The sequence below is a fragment of the Hevea brasiliensis genome, chromosome 2 (assembly GCF_030052815.1).
Source record: "Hevea brasiliensis isolate MT/VB/25A 57/8 chromosome 2, ASM3005281v1, whole genome shotgun sequence".
In the NCBI taxonomy this organism is placed as follows: Eukaryota; Viridiplantae; Streptophyta; class Magnoliopsida; order Malpighiales; family Euphorbiaceae; genus Hevea; species Hevea brasiliensis.
Window position 1 is genome coordinate 123,009,588 of NC_079494.1, and position 15,635 is coordinate 123,025,222.

At 37.8% G+C, this 15,635-nt stretch overlaps 1 protein-coding gene and 1 long non-coding RNA gene across 2 annotated transcripts; both read right to left on the bottom strand.

Moving 5' to 3' along the window:
* Window positions 1-1,117: 1,117 nt before the first annotated feature.
* Window positions 1,118-6,690, bottom strand: LOC110669062 (UTP:RNA uridylyltransferase 1). Its single transcript, XM_021830528.2, has 6 exons — window positions 5,343-6,690; window positions 4,674-5,042; window positions 3,139-3,362; window positions 2,942-3,005; window positions 2,134-2,330; window positions 1,118-1,482 (listed from the first exon to the last, which is right to left on the bottom strand). Exons 1-6 carry the CDS (start codon window positions 6,570-6,572, stop codon window positions 1,275-1,277), a joined length of 2,292 nt encoding a protein of 763 aa, XP_021686220.2. The 5' UTR covers window positions 6,573-6,690; the 3' UTR covers window positions 1,118-1,274.
* A 1,585-nt stretch (window positions 6,691-8,275) lies between these two features.
* Window positions 8,276-10,141, bottom strand: LOC131170740 (uncharacterized). Its single transcript, XR_009141513.1, has 3 exons — window positions 9,660-10,141; window positions 9,158-9,215; window positions 8,276-8,583 (listed from the first exon to the last, which is right to left on the bottom strand). It is a non-coding gene; the product is annotated as an uncharacterized LOC131170740 (long non-coding RNA).
* Window positions 10,142-15,635: the final 5,494 nt, after the last annotated feature.

Genomic DNA, 15,635 nt, shown 5'->3' on the forward strand with positions numbered 1-15,635 from the left:
GGTCGACCTTTATAAAAGTATAAATTATGAAAAAATAAGTATTCAATAATGAATTTCATAAAAAAGTAATTATTCAGTAATATTTTTAAAAAAATTAAATAATTTAATTATCTACGAGTTCGTTCGCCGACAATATTGACGTCATCCAACGTGCAAAGCTGCTAGCGTCACGCGGCAATGCATGCCACAATTTCATATTTGGGAAATCGGAAGTCAGATGCATTCAAGAGTAATTTTTAATTTGTGTTGTACTGTGATGTAATAATTAATACTTAGATTTTCATATTTTAAAAAAATAAAAATACTTTTTTTTGTTGTATCGTACTTTTTTTATTTTTTAATTTTTATAGTTAATAATAAATGAAAATAAATTAATACTTTTCAAGATAAATTATTATTGTTTTTGAATTTTATCATTATAAATACTTTCACCGTTAAGTTTTTATTGTTAATATTTTTGTTCACCATTAATAACTTTTATTTTTTTTAACTAAAAAAGAGCAAAATTTAAGGACTTTTTTTTTTGAGCCAAGTGTTGATTACTACACAATAAAGGGGAAAAAATTCATCACTGATTTTATGGTTATTACGCGATCTAAATTACAGTCTCTCTCCCTAAAATATTTTTCTTATTAATCATTAAATGTTTGGTCGTAATATGGTTTATTATACTCCGACAAAATCAAACTCATCAACTCATATAGCAGTATAGTACAATGGTAAAACAGAGTAAGTAGAATAATTAGCTAAGCAAAAGGAAAATGCTTGTTAATCTTTGGGATTGTCCCATCTAATAATAATAATCAAGGCATAGTTTCAAACATTCTCATTAGCACCCCTGCAACGTCAAGTTCGTCATTGACAAGATTCGGTAACCTTAATTTTTTTTTATCAATAAGCTAACCTTAATTTTAAATGAAACTCATCTAACGAACAACATCAGAAACACACAAACAGAAGCACCACATCAATAAAAAGGAAGAAAGGAAGCACAATCATGTTAATTCCTCCAGATACTGTAGTTTAGGATTCCAGGTTTTATCGCACAGAGAGTTTTTGCTGAATTTTAGTCAGATTTCAATACCTTCGAACCTATAATTGTAGTTAGAGAATTCACTAGACCAGAAATTCCTTTCATAATTAACAGGACATAAACAAAAAGCCCACCCAACACATTTCTGACAAAAATGAGGAGAGATGACAGAAGGGTCCTTACAACCTGAGCATAATTCATGCCATAATTACATCTAATATGCTTATTCAAGCAGAGTGAACTAAGGAACATAAGGTTCAAAGAGCGTTACACAAGGATTTAGATCATATTGCATGATATCCGCAGCACGTTCAAACTCCTCCCTCAAAACTTTTATGCTAAACTTATCCACCACTCTACCCAGGTCATGAGATGTCTCAAACGGGTCCTCTATGCATATCAAATGACGATCATTCCCAACTCTCCTTGTCCAGTCCTTTTCCTGCTTACTGTGAAATTAAAAATTGAGGAATAGTCAGCCAACTGCAGTTAAAAGCTTAGATGATTTCCATCTTGAAATTTTCTCATTGATGAAAAATATAGCCATATCATCCCTAAGTCTAACTATGAAACAAATAATCGGAGGTTTTGAAGCTCCTTCCCACCATAAAAATTGCTTAAGTCATTTCAATTTTTTTTCTTTTCGTTGGGGGATTTGCAACTCTCAATTTCATCAAGATTCAAGACAAAAGGCTCCTTGATATTATGCTAAAAATAAACATCGACCCTCATTCAAGAACAGAGGAACCATAAGACCTGATCATTGAGACATTGTCCATGCCAACCCAGTTTCAGGCTGAGATTTATCATTCACACCCAGCCTGACATTTCAGGCTAACTTCTTGACCAAGCTCAGCTAAGTTAATAAAAAAATAAATTGTAATCCTTGGGGCAAGCTATAAGGAAAGTGTTTTCCAATCCCAAGCCCAGTTTATTGCCAGGCCAAATGACGCTAGGGAGAAAAACCCCTCCCAAATTTTTGCAGGATGTTGCGGACAGGTCCTTGGGACAATGACTATATATAGGAATAACCATGGCATAATAAATCTCATGATCAAGCAAACAAAATTCCTAGTAACGAGACGAGACTCTCTTATTACCTGATTATGCTTCCTGTGCGGACCGATACAACAGCATTCACATAATCATGACGATAAGCCCAATAATTGAAAAAAGCCCACACCAGTTGAGCAATTGTTTCCCGGTTGCGGGATCCAAAACCACGAAGTTTTTCCACTCGATCAAAGTAAGCACATTTGATATCATCTATAGTGACCGAGTATGTTGCCTCCATTTCCTGAAAGACAAAGCATAGCATGAGCAATTCATGTGGAAACCAAACACATTTAGAACCAATGGCATTAAGTAACAAAAGGGGAAAAAAATACACCAAAAGATACTTAGTAATGGAAAAATCAAGACTAAGATTGTAACTTGTAAGCAGCTGCAAAATTGCACCAAGAGTGTCCCCTTGGCCACATAGTTCACTTGAGTGAATTAAATTTACAACCATAAATAACTGAAATTCTTAACAATTGAGAAAAAGCAGAATGATTAACTGAATTTCAGTGCTATGACATAAGAACTTGCAAAAATAAGGAAAAAAAGAGCCAATGCTTGCGAATGGGAAGATGTTTCTCTTCACAACCCATTGCTTAATGGGGTGTATTTGTATTATAGTTGCTCCTCAATTTTAATGACATTAAAGCAATATTAGCAGGTTCAACACACCCTCAACCCTTGGAATCAAGTATCTGGACTAGACAGCAGAGACATGATAAAAAGAAAGCCAATAAACAAAAGAGGAGTTAGGAATACGTGTTCAACTCTTTTGAGGTGTTCAAGACTGATGATGAAAGCCTACCTATCAAAACCTCAAATTAAGAAAAGAAAAATGATAATACAGACCTGTAAGCATGGAAGAATAGCAGGTCTACGCTGCTGTAAAAAATGAATGCACATCAAAACATACCTGAAAAGAAAAAAATATTAGCTAACCAATTTATTATGGAAGGAACACAAACATATTCAAAATCTGTCACAATAGGTAACTTTATCCTGCCAAGTTTGGGGACAAAAAGTATAGTTCTCAAAAGATAACTCACGCATAGCTAGAAAGGGTTCCCTGATAAGTTTTATTAACTCCTCTTGATTTCGCCCAATGTTTCACAATAAAAGCCAACTGCCGTAACCTCACATCTATTTGTGCATAATCCCGAAGAAGCTTGGTATTTACAACAGCCAAAACATTGTTAATGCATATGTCACAAGAGATTCCAGTCACTGGATCCATAAGCTTTACTATGGGGACCCTAGCCCGGGGCAATGCCTGTAGAAGAAAACTTGGATTAAGGACTCAAAAGAAAGTAACGCAAAAATTCAACCACGAGAAAGAATTTCAATGTAAGTAAACCTAGATTAATGTTTTTCTACAAAATAAGACTAAAAATTGTATGAACTTCTAAAATGCATTTCCACAAGGTGCCGATAAATGAAGCAAATATTATCTTCTTCTTTTTTTTCCTTCAAATCGTGCTCTTAGTTCCAACCTCAAAGACCAATTAGCCAAAGGTGATCTTTGTTTCGCAGAAATGCCTAGTAGTTAGCTATAGCATAAAAAGGTGTAAAAGAGGAAGAAATTTGGAAGTCAATCATAAAAATGATTACCGCCAATCACCTCAAAATGATCTGAAGGTTCACATTTCCAAATCAAAAGAAAAGGTAAAACATATATCTCATTCTAGAGATGCAACAAGATAGATATGCAGCTCTAAGACCTCATGACTAATGAGAGTCTCATTATGATACAAACAAAATTTATAAGTGTATGAATTTAAAAAAATAATTGGTCAAGCCACCCTAGGCTTAGGGTTGACATAATACAGAGATAGTAGCTTATAAATAATCTAAAATGATAGCTAGTTGTGGAATATTTCCTTTTCCAATATAATTTTGCTCAGTCATTAGGTTACAAAATGGAACTCTGCATCCCATGCACCCTATAAATGAAAAACAAAAAGAACACAACACATATGCAACACCAGCACAATTAATTTGCACACTCCTCAATTTACACCTTAACTTGGCACTGGACTTTAGGAGATTTAGTTGTCATTACCTTTAGTCAAATAACAAACAGTGCAACCCATTTTTCTTAAACGTTCCACCAGGTTTTGGGCAACTCCAAAACAAATAGTAACATTCTCATAAGTTTATTCAGTCAACTTACATATGTTTGACCGAGCAATGATTATATAGTTAAACCCCAAGGATGGAATAAATTTAACTGAACTAAAATCTTAAACAACAATATAACTGGAAACAAAAGCCAAAGAATCCACATTTTCAATAGTCCTCCCTTCTAAAACCATACAGAACACTGAAGTGTTAGATGAGTAATGCAAATGTTTTGCTGTCTTCTAATAAATTTTCAACAGCTAAATTTTAAACCAAGGCAAAATTTGATCTTAGTTTTCTGACAGCTTTATAAACTGAAAAGTGAATATTTAATAAAGTGGTATAGAGGGTGGAAATTTGCAACTTGTTTCTGTGAAGGAACATTTTATTTTATCAGCTTTTAACTTTACTATCATATAAAAGGTCAAAAAAAAAAAAAAAAAAAAAAAACAATCCAACTCACCTGCACGTTCTGGAGGTTATCAGATTGCAATATATCTGCCAACTTTAACAGCACTTCTGACTTGTTAATATCTGAATCCTCAATGGCAAGGCAAACATCAATATCACTCTTCAAAACCCCAAATGAATTGGCACATGAACCATAAAGATACAACTTAGCTTGAGGCCATTCCTTGTTGACTAGTTTCTCTAATAATGCTAACAATTGCTTCTGCTTTGCCTTCTCTTCCTCTGGCAGTACTAGTGACTCGTAAATTTCAAGAAAAGAAGCATTTAGTCCCTCAATGTCTCTGCGACATTCCATCTGACTTTTAAGCCTTCTCATCCTTTGGCTAAGCATCTGCTGTCCCCTGTTATCTAACCTAGACTCCTGATCATAAAAACCAAACGTATCACACATTTTCAAAATGTATTCCTTCACAATAAAATTAAAGAGCAACAATTAATTTCCAATCTCATTAAGAACTTCTACTGATCACATACACCATTTAATTAACTGGTAAAAACAAATCTCACACGGAAGCTCATAGAAGGTTAGCATGAAACTTTCAGACATAAATGTAAAATGTTTTTTTAGCATTAGTTCAAATTAAACTACTCCAATTCATAAAGACAGAAGTATGGAATTTCACAAGTAAGAAGCAAGCAAATAGAAGGGAACAGAATGGACCTTCTCACGAGAATGTCGATTTTGCTTCCTGTCATTCTTACCATCAGATTCACCCTCAAGCAATAAAGAATCGACAAGTTCTTCACCAAGATCATCCAATTCGTCACCTTCATCCTTCACATCCTCAATCATTTCAGCCTCCAAATTTAACAAAGGCTCTTCAATGTCCGATGCTGAAACAGAATGGAGATTGCTCCCTGCTGGCGGCCCTGGGTGATCAAGCTGTCCATTGAGCCCCAAATCTCGCGAACGATTACCATCTCTTAGACTCTTATCTTCACTACTTAAAAATGCATTCTTCTTACTCCATTCACTGTGATTTCCCTTGTTCACGCTGCGGTCTACCTCTCTCCAATGCCCATTATCCCAATTCCCTCCCCCTCCCCCTCCCCCTCTTCCTCTTCCTCCTCCTCCTCCTCCTCCCCTTGGTTTATTTGAAAACCCTGGAGGTGGCATTCGAGTTTCCTGCGACCTGTAACTCCCTCCATGTGGTTGCTTTCCCCAAACGCCGCCTGCTCTTGAATCCTGCTCGCGCAAATCGAAAGTTCTTAAATTCGAGTTCAATTGTGGTTCAAATTTTGGATTCCTTTCCAATCCGTTTAAGTTTCTGATCCCCAATCCTACTTCCAGCTCCTTTGCTGCGCTGAGCTTTGAATTTACATCTAATAAACCATCGGCGGTTTGGATATCACTGCGAAACGAGCCAAACTGTAGCTTTTGCTCCAGTTGCTGCTTGTGATGTACAAGATTATGAATTGTATTATTAGCTCTGACCTCGGCACTTGAAAACCCTAATCTCTGAACATCATCACCGACGACTCCTTGCTGATTTCCTTGGAATTGGCTTCCAGGAGAAGGCCAGGGATTTTGGGGGAACCCGAGGAAACCAGGAAGTAGAGGAGGAGAAGAAAGATTGAGGGGCCAAGAAGGAGTGAGAACATCACGGCCGTTTGATTGCCAAAGAGGCGGCACAAAAGGGATGCTAGGGCCCACAGCTGCAACGGCAGGATCGACGGCGAGAGGTTGTTGCTGTTGGTGCTGCTGCTGTAGATATTGTTGTCCAGGTGGCGGAGTAATTGAGATGGGAATGGGGAATTGAGGCTGGGATGAAGGTGGTGGTGGTGATGGTGTTTGGAGCTGATGCTTAGGCCTTTGAAGCAAAGAGAGCAGAAACTCTCCACCATTCGCCGCCGGCTGCATCGATGGCGCGTCACCTCCGCCACCGTTCATAACAGTGGTTTTGGGTGAGGTTTTAGACTGAAGCGAATGGAAATAGAAAAGGCGCAGTGAGAGTTCGTTTGCGAATTGAGTTTATTATGAGTCCACGTTCCAAAAGACTATTGGTATTACTATTAGTCTATTGGATTTGGTGTATAAATTCAGACCCAAATTTCTCTCTTATATAGTCAACTTAAAGAGTAATTATTCCTCGTGAATGGAGATAGAATTGCAAATAATAAGAATTATACACGTAAAAGGATTTTTTAAAATTATAATTATTAAATAATTATTTAATGATGTTTTAAAATTTAATAATTATTTTTATTATATATAATTTATTATTTTATATCTACATGCTATCCCATAATAGCATATAATTTCTTCAACACAAGGATTATGAAAATCTTGAAGTTGCGATGTGATTTCAACGGCATCAGAGGGTGCGTAGTTTGATTGGGAAATGCACATGACCACAGAATATTGATAATTTTGAGGCGTGTGGGCAATTCGAGCGTGAGGGAGTGGGGTAATTTCTCGTACGAATAACTTAGCCTGGAAGTAGAGCGGTAGAAAGTCCAAGTTGATGCGCTGCAAAAGTGCAAAGCGATCACAATCCTAACATCAACATGTGATTGGATAATCGTTCATTCACATGCTGAATTCTAATATTATATTCCAACTTCATTTTAAACAAGTAAACAATATTTATTTCAAGTTTTTAACAAATAAAATTCTGGACCGTTTATAAAACCCCTAATATCATGAAATAAACCAGTTTTTTAGAAAAAATATTAAAATTAAAAAATAATAAAGTTCAACATAGTTATGAATAAAACTAGTATAAATTCAGTTTTTTTTTTTATAATTTTATTTTACACCTTATGTAAATGATCAAGAAAATAATCTGTTTGTGTTGTGATTATTCTTATTTATTTATGATTGATTCTTTTTTATAATCATTCAGATGTGAATTTATTTTCAAATTATTGAATTTGTATTGATTATATTGGCATTGCTTTTTATTTCAATTATGAAAATATTATAAAATTTATGAGAAATTTATTCATGAACTGAAATTTTTTCTCAAATTTATTTATGGGTTGAATTTAGATTTAATGTTGAGAGAAAATAAATGGACTGTTTAGCATTACTGGTAAAACTGCTGTTGAAAAAATTATTTTTTTTAAATATATTAGTTAGATAGTATTAAAAAATAATTAAAAATTAAATTTGATTAGTTTTAATTATAAAAATACTAAAATAATAAAATAATTTTTCTCAACAGTATCTAAAATGGTACTTTTATTCAAAAAAAATAGTTTCAAACTCTGAAACTCAATGCCAAATAAAACTAAAGATGAAGGAGATGGAGAGGGGACTAGACTGGGGGTAGAGGATCGTTTACAAGGGGGCGGTACGTAACGCTAGTGTGGTAGGTGAGAGCCAATAAGAGCATTTCATTTTTTTTTAATTTTTGTCACATCAAGTATAATTGAAAATTAAAAAATTATCACAACAAAATACATGACTATTAATAATTTTAAATTATATGTCACGACCCAACCTATGGGCCGGACCGGCACTAGGACCTGAGCTAGCCTAAAGCCCCCGAGGCCCGTAGTAAGCCTTAACTATTCATTTACCCAACTCTAAGGCCCATTTGGGCCCAATTTCAAGAAACCAACCGGACAGTCAGCCACATAAATGGACCTACCAACGGGGAGTTTTTGACTCACCCGACCTGTAAACACAATAAACAATCCATTGGGGAGCTCAGCTCACCCTCCACATACTCATATCATCATAATGATAAATGGGAGCTCAGCTCCCTCATCCAGTCCATCAAACATGCATATAATAATTTTACAGGTCCACAATAATAATTTAGTTTACAAACCCAAATCAAATAAACATTTCTAACACATGCGGAAATTCTAGGAGTAAATAAAATTACACAAATATTGATAAACAACCTGCGAGGAAAGGAAGCAGGTTAACCTCAAAAATATCCTCCTGTGGCCTGGAAAAATATTGAACAGGAGTGAGCGTTCGACTCAGAGAGTAAAATATCAATTTTAACCATAATCTCTATAACTATCTAAAACTAATGCACCCTGTAGAGTGAAATGCAACATCAACAACATTTTCACATCATAACATCAAAAAGGTAAATTTGGAGCACTCACGCACCCTGTAACATCAATCATAATATATGGGAGCTGATCCCCTATACAGCACTCTTAAATCCAACCTGGTGCCAACGAAGAACTCAGCTCGGATTTCCACTTAATAACCAAATCGGGGTCCCAGCGAAGAACTCAAGCCGTGTCTACCCCGAAGGACCGGGTCCCAGCGAAGATCTCAAGCCGTGTCTACTCGTACTATCCATAGTCCACACCACATCACAAGCACGCCAACGCACGCACACTGCTCCAAATTACCACAACAACATCCATGGCACGCTAACAGTTATGAATGCAACATAAATCGTGCCTAGAGTTTAACTACATAAATATATGCATATAAGTGATGCATGGGCATGCTTGAACATATAATAATAGTGAAATTACAATTAAAATTAATATTTTACTCACAGACTTGACGATGGTCACTGAGGCGGCTGGGCGGAGGAAGAAGGCTGTCCCGGCTCACCTGACAATTTTATTACAATCATTTAATAAATTTGACTCAATACAAACAAAGAAAAAGACCAATACGTCCTAAGTCGCAGAAAATCCAGTGAGTCTCCCCTATACCTAGGACCTACCCAACCTGCAAAAGGGCTCAAAACACACTTCTATATTCACAATCCATATGTCCACAACTCAATCCCATCACACAGCCCCTTCTGGGCCCATCAAATCAATCATCCATCACAATATGTAAAATTTCAATTTAGTCCTTATAATTGACTATTTTTGCAAAAACTGCCCAAATCAGCTCTAAAAATTCTAAAACTTTGCCCCGCGGTCCTTAGCAATATTACTAAGCGATTGCAAAAAGAATCATAATTTTCTAAGCTACCACGAATATTTTATGGATTTTTAATCCTATTTAAGCACTAGAAAATTACGTAAAAACAAGGTTCGGGTTTACCTTTGCCGATTCCGACTTCGGGGACGCGCTCGGGTCGTCTGACAATGGGGGGGTAGCCAAAACCTCGGTGCAATTCGGAGACTTTTCCGGTAACGGGTCTGTCTGGCCGGAATTTCGCAGACCCGGTCAACTGTCGAATTTCCGCGAATTGAGGATACCTACACGAAGCCCATAACACGGGGGTTAGTACATAAATTTTTCAGAATTTTCTAAGCTCATTAAATGCTCGAAAAAACACTGCGAAGTTCCGTGGGACCCACCGAAAAACGGTGTCGGAAAAATTTGAAATTTATGTCGCCGCGAAGCTCTCGACGAGTGGAGCGTGCTGGTACCCTCGGTTTTCTCGTGGGATTCACGGTTTTCGAGAAATCTAGCCCAAAAGTCAAAATGGGCTAAAAACTTCCCGAGCAAAAATTGGACAAACCGCTCGATGGATTTCGGCGTTCTTGGTGTCTATGGAAAGCTCTCGCCGAGTAGATGATTTTAGACACAAGACTCGGTCCAATTGGTGGCCGGATCGGCCGGATTTTGGCCTGGGAAGCCGAAACACCGAGTGCGCGAGAGGAGGAATTTGCGGTTCCGTAGTTTAGGCGCGGCCGGTGGGGAGGTGGGTGGCGGCCTATTTGGGGTGGCAAGGGGAGGTGGTTGGCCGGCAGCAGGGGTAGGAGGAGAGAGAGAAGAGAGAGAGAAGGGGAGGAGGTCGACGCGCGCGGGGAAGAAAAGAAGAAGAAGAAAAAGGCCGGTCCGATTCGACCGGTCCGATCCGGTCCGGTTCGATTCGGCCGGTCCGATTCAAGATACAAAATTTTGAATTTTTACTCTGCCTCGGGACCGAAAACGAGGTCCAAAAATTCCGAAAAAAATTCCAGAAAACTCAGAAAAATACGTAGACTCTAAATATATTTTTATTTTTGCCACGTGGTCTTTAAATTAATTTTTAAAAATCATCAAAGTTTATATTTTCATAAAATCGAACCCGATTTTTATAATCCGAAAAATCTCAAAAAAATTCCTAAAATTTAAATAAAATTAAAATATCAAAAATGCTCAAAAATTTAAAATTTTTGGGGTGTTACATTCTTCCCCCCTTACAGAAAATTCGTCCTCAAATTTTTCACAAGGCAGAATAAAGCACATGATTATACATTGAACAAATAAGGGTACTTGCTACGCATGTCCCGTTCTGACTCCCAGGTGCACTCTTCCACTGACTGACTCCTCCACAAAACCTTAACCATAGGGATCTGTTTGGATCTCAGCTGCCTCACTTGGTAGTCCACTATGGCTACAGGCTGCTCCTCAAATGTCAAGTTCTCTTTTAGCTCTATCACATCCGGCTGTAGTACATGAGAATGATCTGGAATGTATTTCCTGAGCATGGAGATGTGAAACACGGGATGAACCTGAGAAAGGTTAGGTGGTAGCTCCAACCGGTAGGCAACTGCTCCAACTCTATCAGTAACCTCAAAAGGTCCGATATATCGAGGTGCCAACTTGCCCTTCTTTCCAAATCTCATGACTCCCTTCATTGGAGAAACCTTCAGGAATACATAGTCGCCTACTGCAAACTCCACATCCCTCCGTCTGGGAGTGCATAACTCTTACGCCTCTCGAAAGCTATTTTGATCGTTCCTCGATTAAAGGAACCACCTCTGAAGTGTACTGCACTAGGTCTATATCATGCACCTTCGCTTCCCCCATTTCTGTCCAACACAGAGGAGACCTACACTTTCTTCCATATAATGCCTCATAGGGTGCCATCTCTATGCTGGAGTGGTAACTGTTGTTGTAGGCAAACTCCACCAAAGCTAGCTGCTCATCCCATTGACCTCCAAAATCCAAGACGCTCATGCGAAGCATGTCTTCCAGTGTTTGGATTGTCCTTTCAGACTGTCCGCATGTCTGAGGGACGAAAGACGTACTGAAGTTCAACTGTGTGCCAAGTGCCTCCTGCAACTTTCTCCAAAACCGAGAAGTGAACTGGGGCCCTCTGTCAGATATTATGGAAGCTGGAACTCCATGCAATCTGACTATTTCTTGAATGTAGAGTCGGGCGTACTGTGCCACAGAATATGTAGTCTTCACAGGTAAGAAGTGAGCTGATTTGGTCAAGCGGTCTACAATTACCCATATCGAATCATATCCTCGCGTGGTATGAGGCAACCCAGTCACAAAATCCATAGTGATCATTTCCCACTTCCATTCTGGGATAGGGAGCTCTTGCAGCTTCCCTGATGGTCTTTGATGTTCAAACTTCACCTTCTGACAAGTCAAGCACTTGGACACAAAGTCTGCTATATCTCTCTTCATGCCATTCCACCAATAGCTATCTTTCACATCATGGTACATCTTGGTGGAGCCTGGGTGGACACTGTACAGTGTGTAGTGTGTCTCTCGCATGATTTCATTCCTAAGGTTGTCCACATCGGGCACACATATCCTAGAACCTTGCACTAGGGCGCCATCATTGGCAAATCCAAACTCACCACCTTCACCTTGCTGTACTCTTTCTATAATCTTCATCAATTGTTGGTCTCTGTGCTGGAAAACTCTAACTCTGTCCCGCAAGTCTGGCCTCACTGAAAAGTGAGCCAACAATACCCCCTCATCTGAAAGATCTAGGATTAAACCTTGATCCATCAACTCATGTACCTCCTGAATCAATGGTCTCTTCTCTACTGAAATGTGCACCAAACTGCCAGAAGATTTTCTGCTCAAGGCATCTGCCACAACATTGGCTTTTCCAGGGTGGTACTGGATGGTGCAATCATAGTCTTTCAGAAGCTCCATCCATCTCCTCTGTCTCAAGTTTAAATCCCTCTGTTGGAAGATGTACTTCAAGCTCTTGTGGTCAGTGTATATCTCGCACACTTCACCATACAGATAGTGTCTCCAGATCTTTAGTGCAAAGATTACAGCCGCCATTTCCAAATCATGGGTGGGGTAGTTCTGCTCATGCCTCTTCAGCTGCCTTGAAGCATAAGCCACTACCTTTCCATTCTGCATCAAAACACACCCTAGGCCAACTCTGGAGGCGTCACAATACACGGTGTATCCTTCACCACTCACAAGTAGTGTCAACACAGGGGCAGTGGTTATGTAACACCCTCCCGGTAACTATTCCGTACATCCTACTGTTCCGGTGACCGGTGTCGGTCCGGACAGCTAGAATGTCCGGAAAAATATTTAAATTAAAGTCAGGAACCATAATTAACTCAAATATTAATAAGAAAAATTTAGTAAAAATTTTAGGAATAAAATACAACCGAGTTAAACGAGCCGGTGCCCAAGCGATGGGTAACCAGAGGGAAGTTGCGGTTCTCGCAACGAGGAGCCCTAGACCCGGGAGAAAAATTATAAAATAATTTTTGGGACTCCAGAGAAGGGTTATTGAGGTTCCCATGGCATTAGAATGCCAAGAAAATACCTAGAAAAATTTTTCAATCGGTACAGACAATTTTGACCCGTTAAGCCAAACGGAGGGCATTTTGGTCATTTCGCTTTCCGAGGTGATTTTTGGCCGACTTGTCCAGTTGAGTAAATAATTAATATGACATAAAATATGAATAAACATTACTAGAAATTAAATTGAAAATGAGTAGTGGAGGAAAGAAAAGAAATTGAGGAAAAAGGGCTATTTATGACATCATGGTGATGTCATTTATAATTACCAACCAATCACAATTGAGCTATCCTTTGACTAACAAATAAAAGAGACTAAACAAGACCAAAATAACAAAATTGCAGCAGCCCTCTCCCTCCCCAAAAAGCCAGCCGAAACCTAACTCCATGGCCACCCTCCATTGAAGCTTTTTCAAACTTTAGATTTCCATCACTTCCACCATATTTCTCTAACCTCTCTTCATTAAAACTTTACCCCACATCTTAAACAAGCTTTTGGCAGCCTAGAAAGTGAAGGAAAGTGAAGTTTTGAGTGAGGAAAAATCTGCCCTAATCAAGGTTAGTGCATTAGACACTTAAAACTTCTTATTTTCATGAATTGTAACTTGTATTGAGTGAGAATTGCAACTAAAATGAACAAGAATTATGTGTATACATACTATGAATTTTTGGCAGCCCTTGTGAAGGAATTATTTTGATTGTTTTGATGGACTTAAAGTGGGCTATAGATCAAGTTTAAACCATGTGTGTATGTGATTATTGAAAGAGCTAGTAATTAAGGTGTTGTGAAAACCTATAATGGAACTAGGGTTTTGAAGAGTGAAAAATTGGCTTGGCTTGGGAAATTGTTAGAGCACATTTTAATGGTCAATTAGTGACCATTTTAGGTAAGTTGACCATAATTAGAACTGAAAAATAGTATGGTAAAGTGAAGGTGAAATCTGCCCTAGGACAGCAGCAATGGACTGAGATTTCAGTCCAATTACACAGCCATAACTTTGGCTGTGTTGGTCCAATTGGTGTTTGGCCAATTGGACATGAAACTAGGCTTATAATGGCACATTTTTGCTGAAGAAACCATGCCCAAAAGACCAAAGCAAGAGGACCAAAACTTGGCCCCAATCCGGACACCCTGCAACTGATTCTGCAGAATTGACCAAATGAATAGTAACTGTTCATTTGGCCATAACTCACTGTAGATTTGGTCAATTGACCTGAAATTTTTACAGCAACAAGTTAAGACATAGACAAACAACTTTCATGAAGGAACCTACCCCAAATTATGGCCAGAACCTAACCCAAATGGCAGTGGAAGTCACTGTTCATGTTACTGTAGATATGGTAATTTCTGCAGAATGCAAATCCGGCCAGCTGTGGTTTTTGGACCATATCTGGAGCTACAAAACTCCAAATGGAGTGATTAAAAAAAAGAAATTCAATTAGACAAAATAAGGAACAACTTTCATGTTTTACATTTCTTCAAATTCCCACAGCAACAGTGTCCAATGGAACAGTGAAGTTGACTCACCAAAACTGAAAATTCTGCTTGTGTTGGTTTAAACTTGAAATGGTATTAACACTTAATGCCAACAAGTTTTAAACACAAAATGTGGTATGTTGGGAGTGCCAAAGTCAATGTACATATTTTTTATCCAAAAGTCAACATTTTTGTTGACCAATGAGGTGAATAGTAACACCAAAACATGAAATTCACAAATTGAAGAATTTAAAAGTTTCAAATGCCCTAGTATACCTAACAAGATTGGTTTGGATAGTTTGGCATGCCAATAGTTTGGCATGCCAAAACATGAAATTCACTATTCGACCGGTTCGATTCGGTCGGTCCGATTCAAGATACAAAATTTTGAATTTTTACTCTGCCTCGGGACCGAAAACGAGGTCCAAAAATTCCGAAAAAAATTTCAAAAAACTCAGAAAAATACGTAGACTCCAAATATATTTTTAGTTTTGCCACGTGGTCTTTAAATTAATTTTTAAAAATCATCAAAGTTTATATTTTCGGAAAATCGAACCCGATTTTTAAAATCCGAAAAATCTCAAAAAAATTCCTAAAATTTAAATAAAATTAAAATACCAAAAATGCTCAAAAATTTAAAATTTTTGGGGTGTTACATTATATATATATTTTATAATTTTAATATATAAAAATAATATAATATTTTAAATTTTTTATTAATTATTTTAAATTTTAATTTTATATTTTTATCCTTCAAACTTTTTCTACTGGTCACACATATTTTCTAAGCAGGCAAGAGTGAGCTGGTGAATTTCTCCAATAGAGATTGTATGGTAGCTGCGATAGAGCGATGGAGCTCTGGCTGTAATTGTTCTGGCAGAGAGGTGATGTATGTATGACACAGATTTACATCATTGGATAATAGTGTTGCTGTCATGACCCAACTTATGTGCCTGACCAACACTAGGACCTGAGCCAGCCTAAAGCCCCCGAGACCAGTAGTAAGTCTAACTATTCCTCAACCCAATCATAAGGCTCATTTGGGCCCAATTTCAAGAATTCAACCGGACAAAGTTTGGCCATAAAATGGACCATTC

Coding starts and splice junctions, on each gene's coding strand:
- LOC110669062 (XM_021830528.2), bottom strand. CDS start 6,572: ATGAACGGTGGCGGAGGTGACGCGCCATCGATGCAGCCGGCGGCGAAT. Junction 3,363..4,673: donor ATAACCTCCAGAACGTGCAG/GTGAGTTGGATT, acceptor TTTCTTCTACAG/GCATTGCCCCGGGCTAGGGT. Junction 2,331..2,941: donor CTATTCTTCCATGCTTACAG/GTCTGTATTATC, acceptor TTTGTCTTTCAG/GAAATGGAGGCAACATACTC.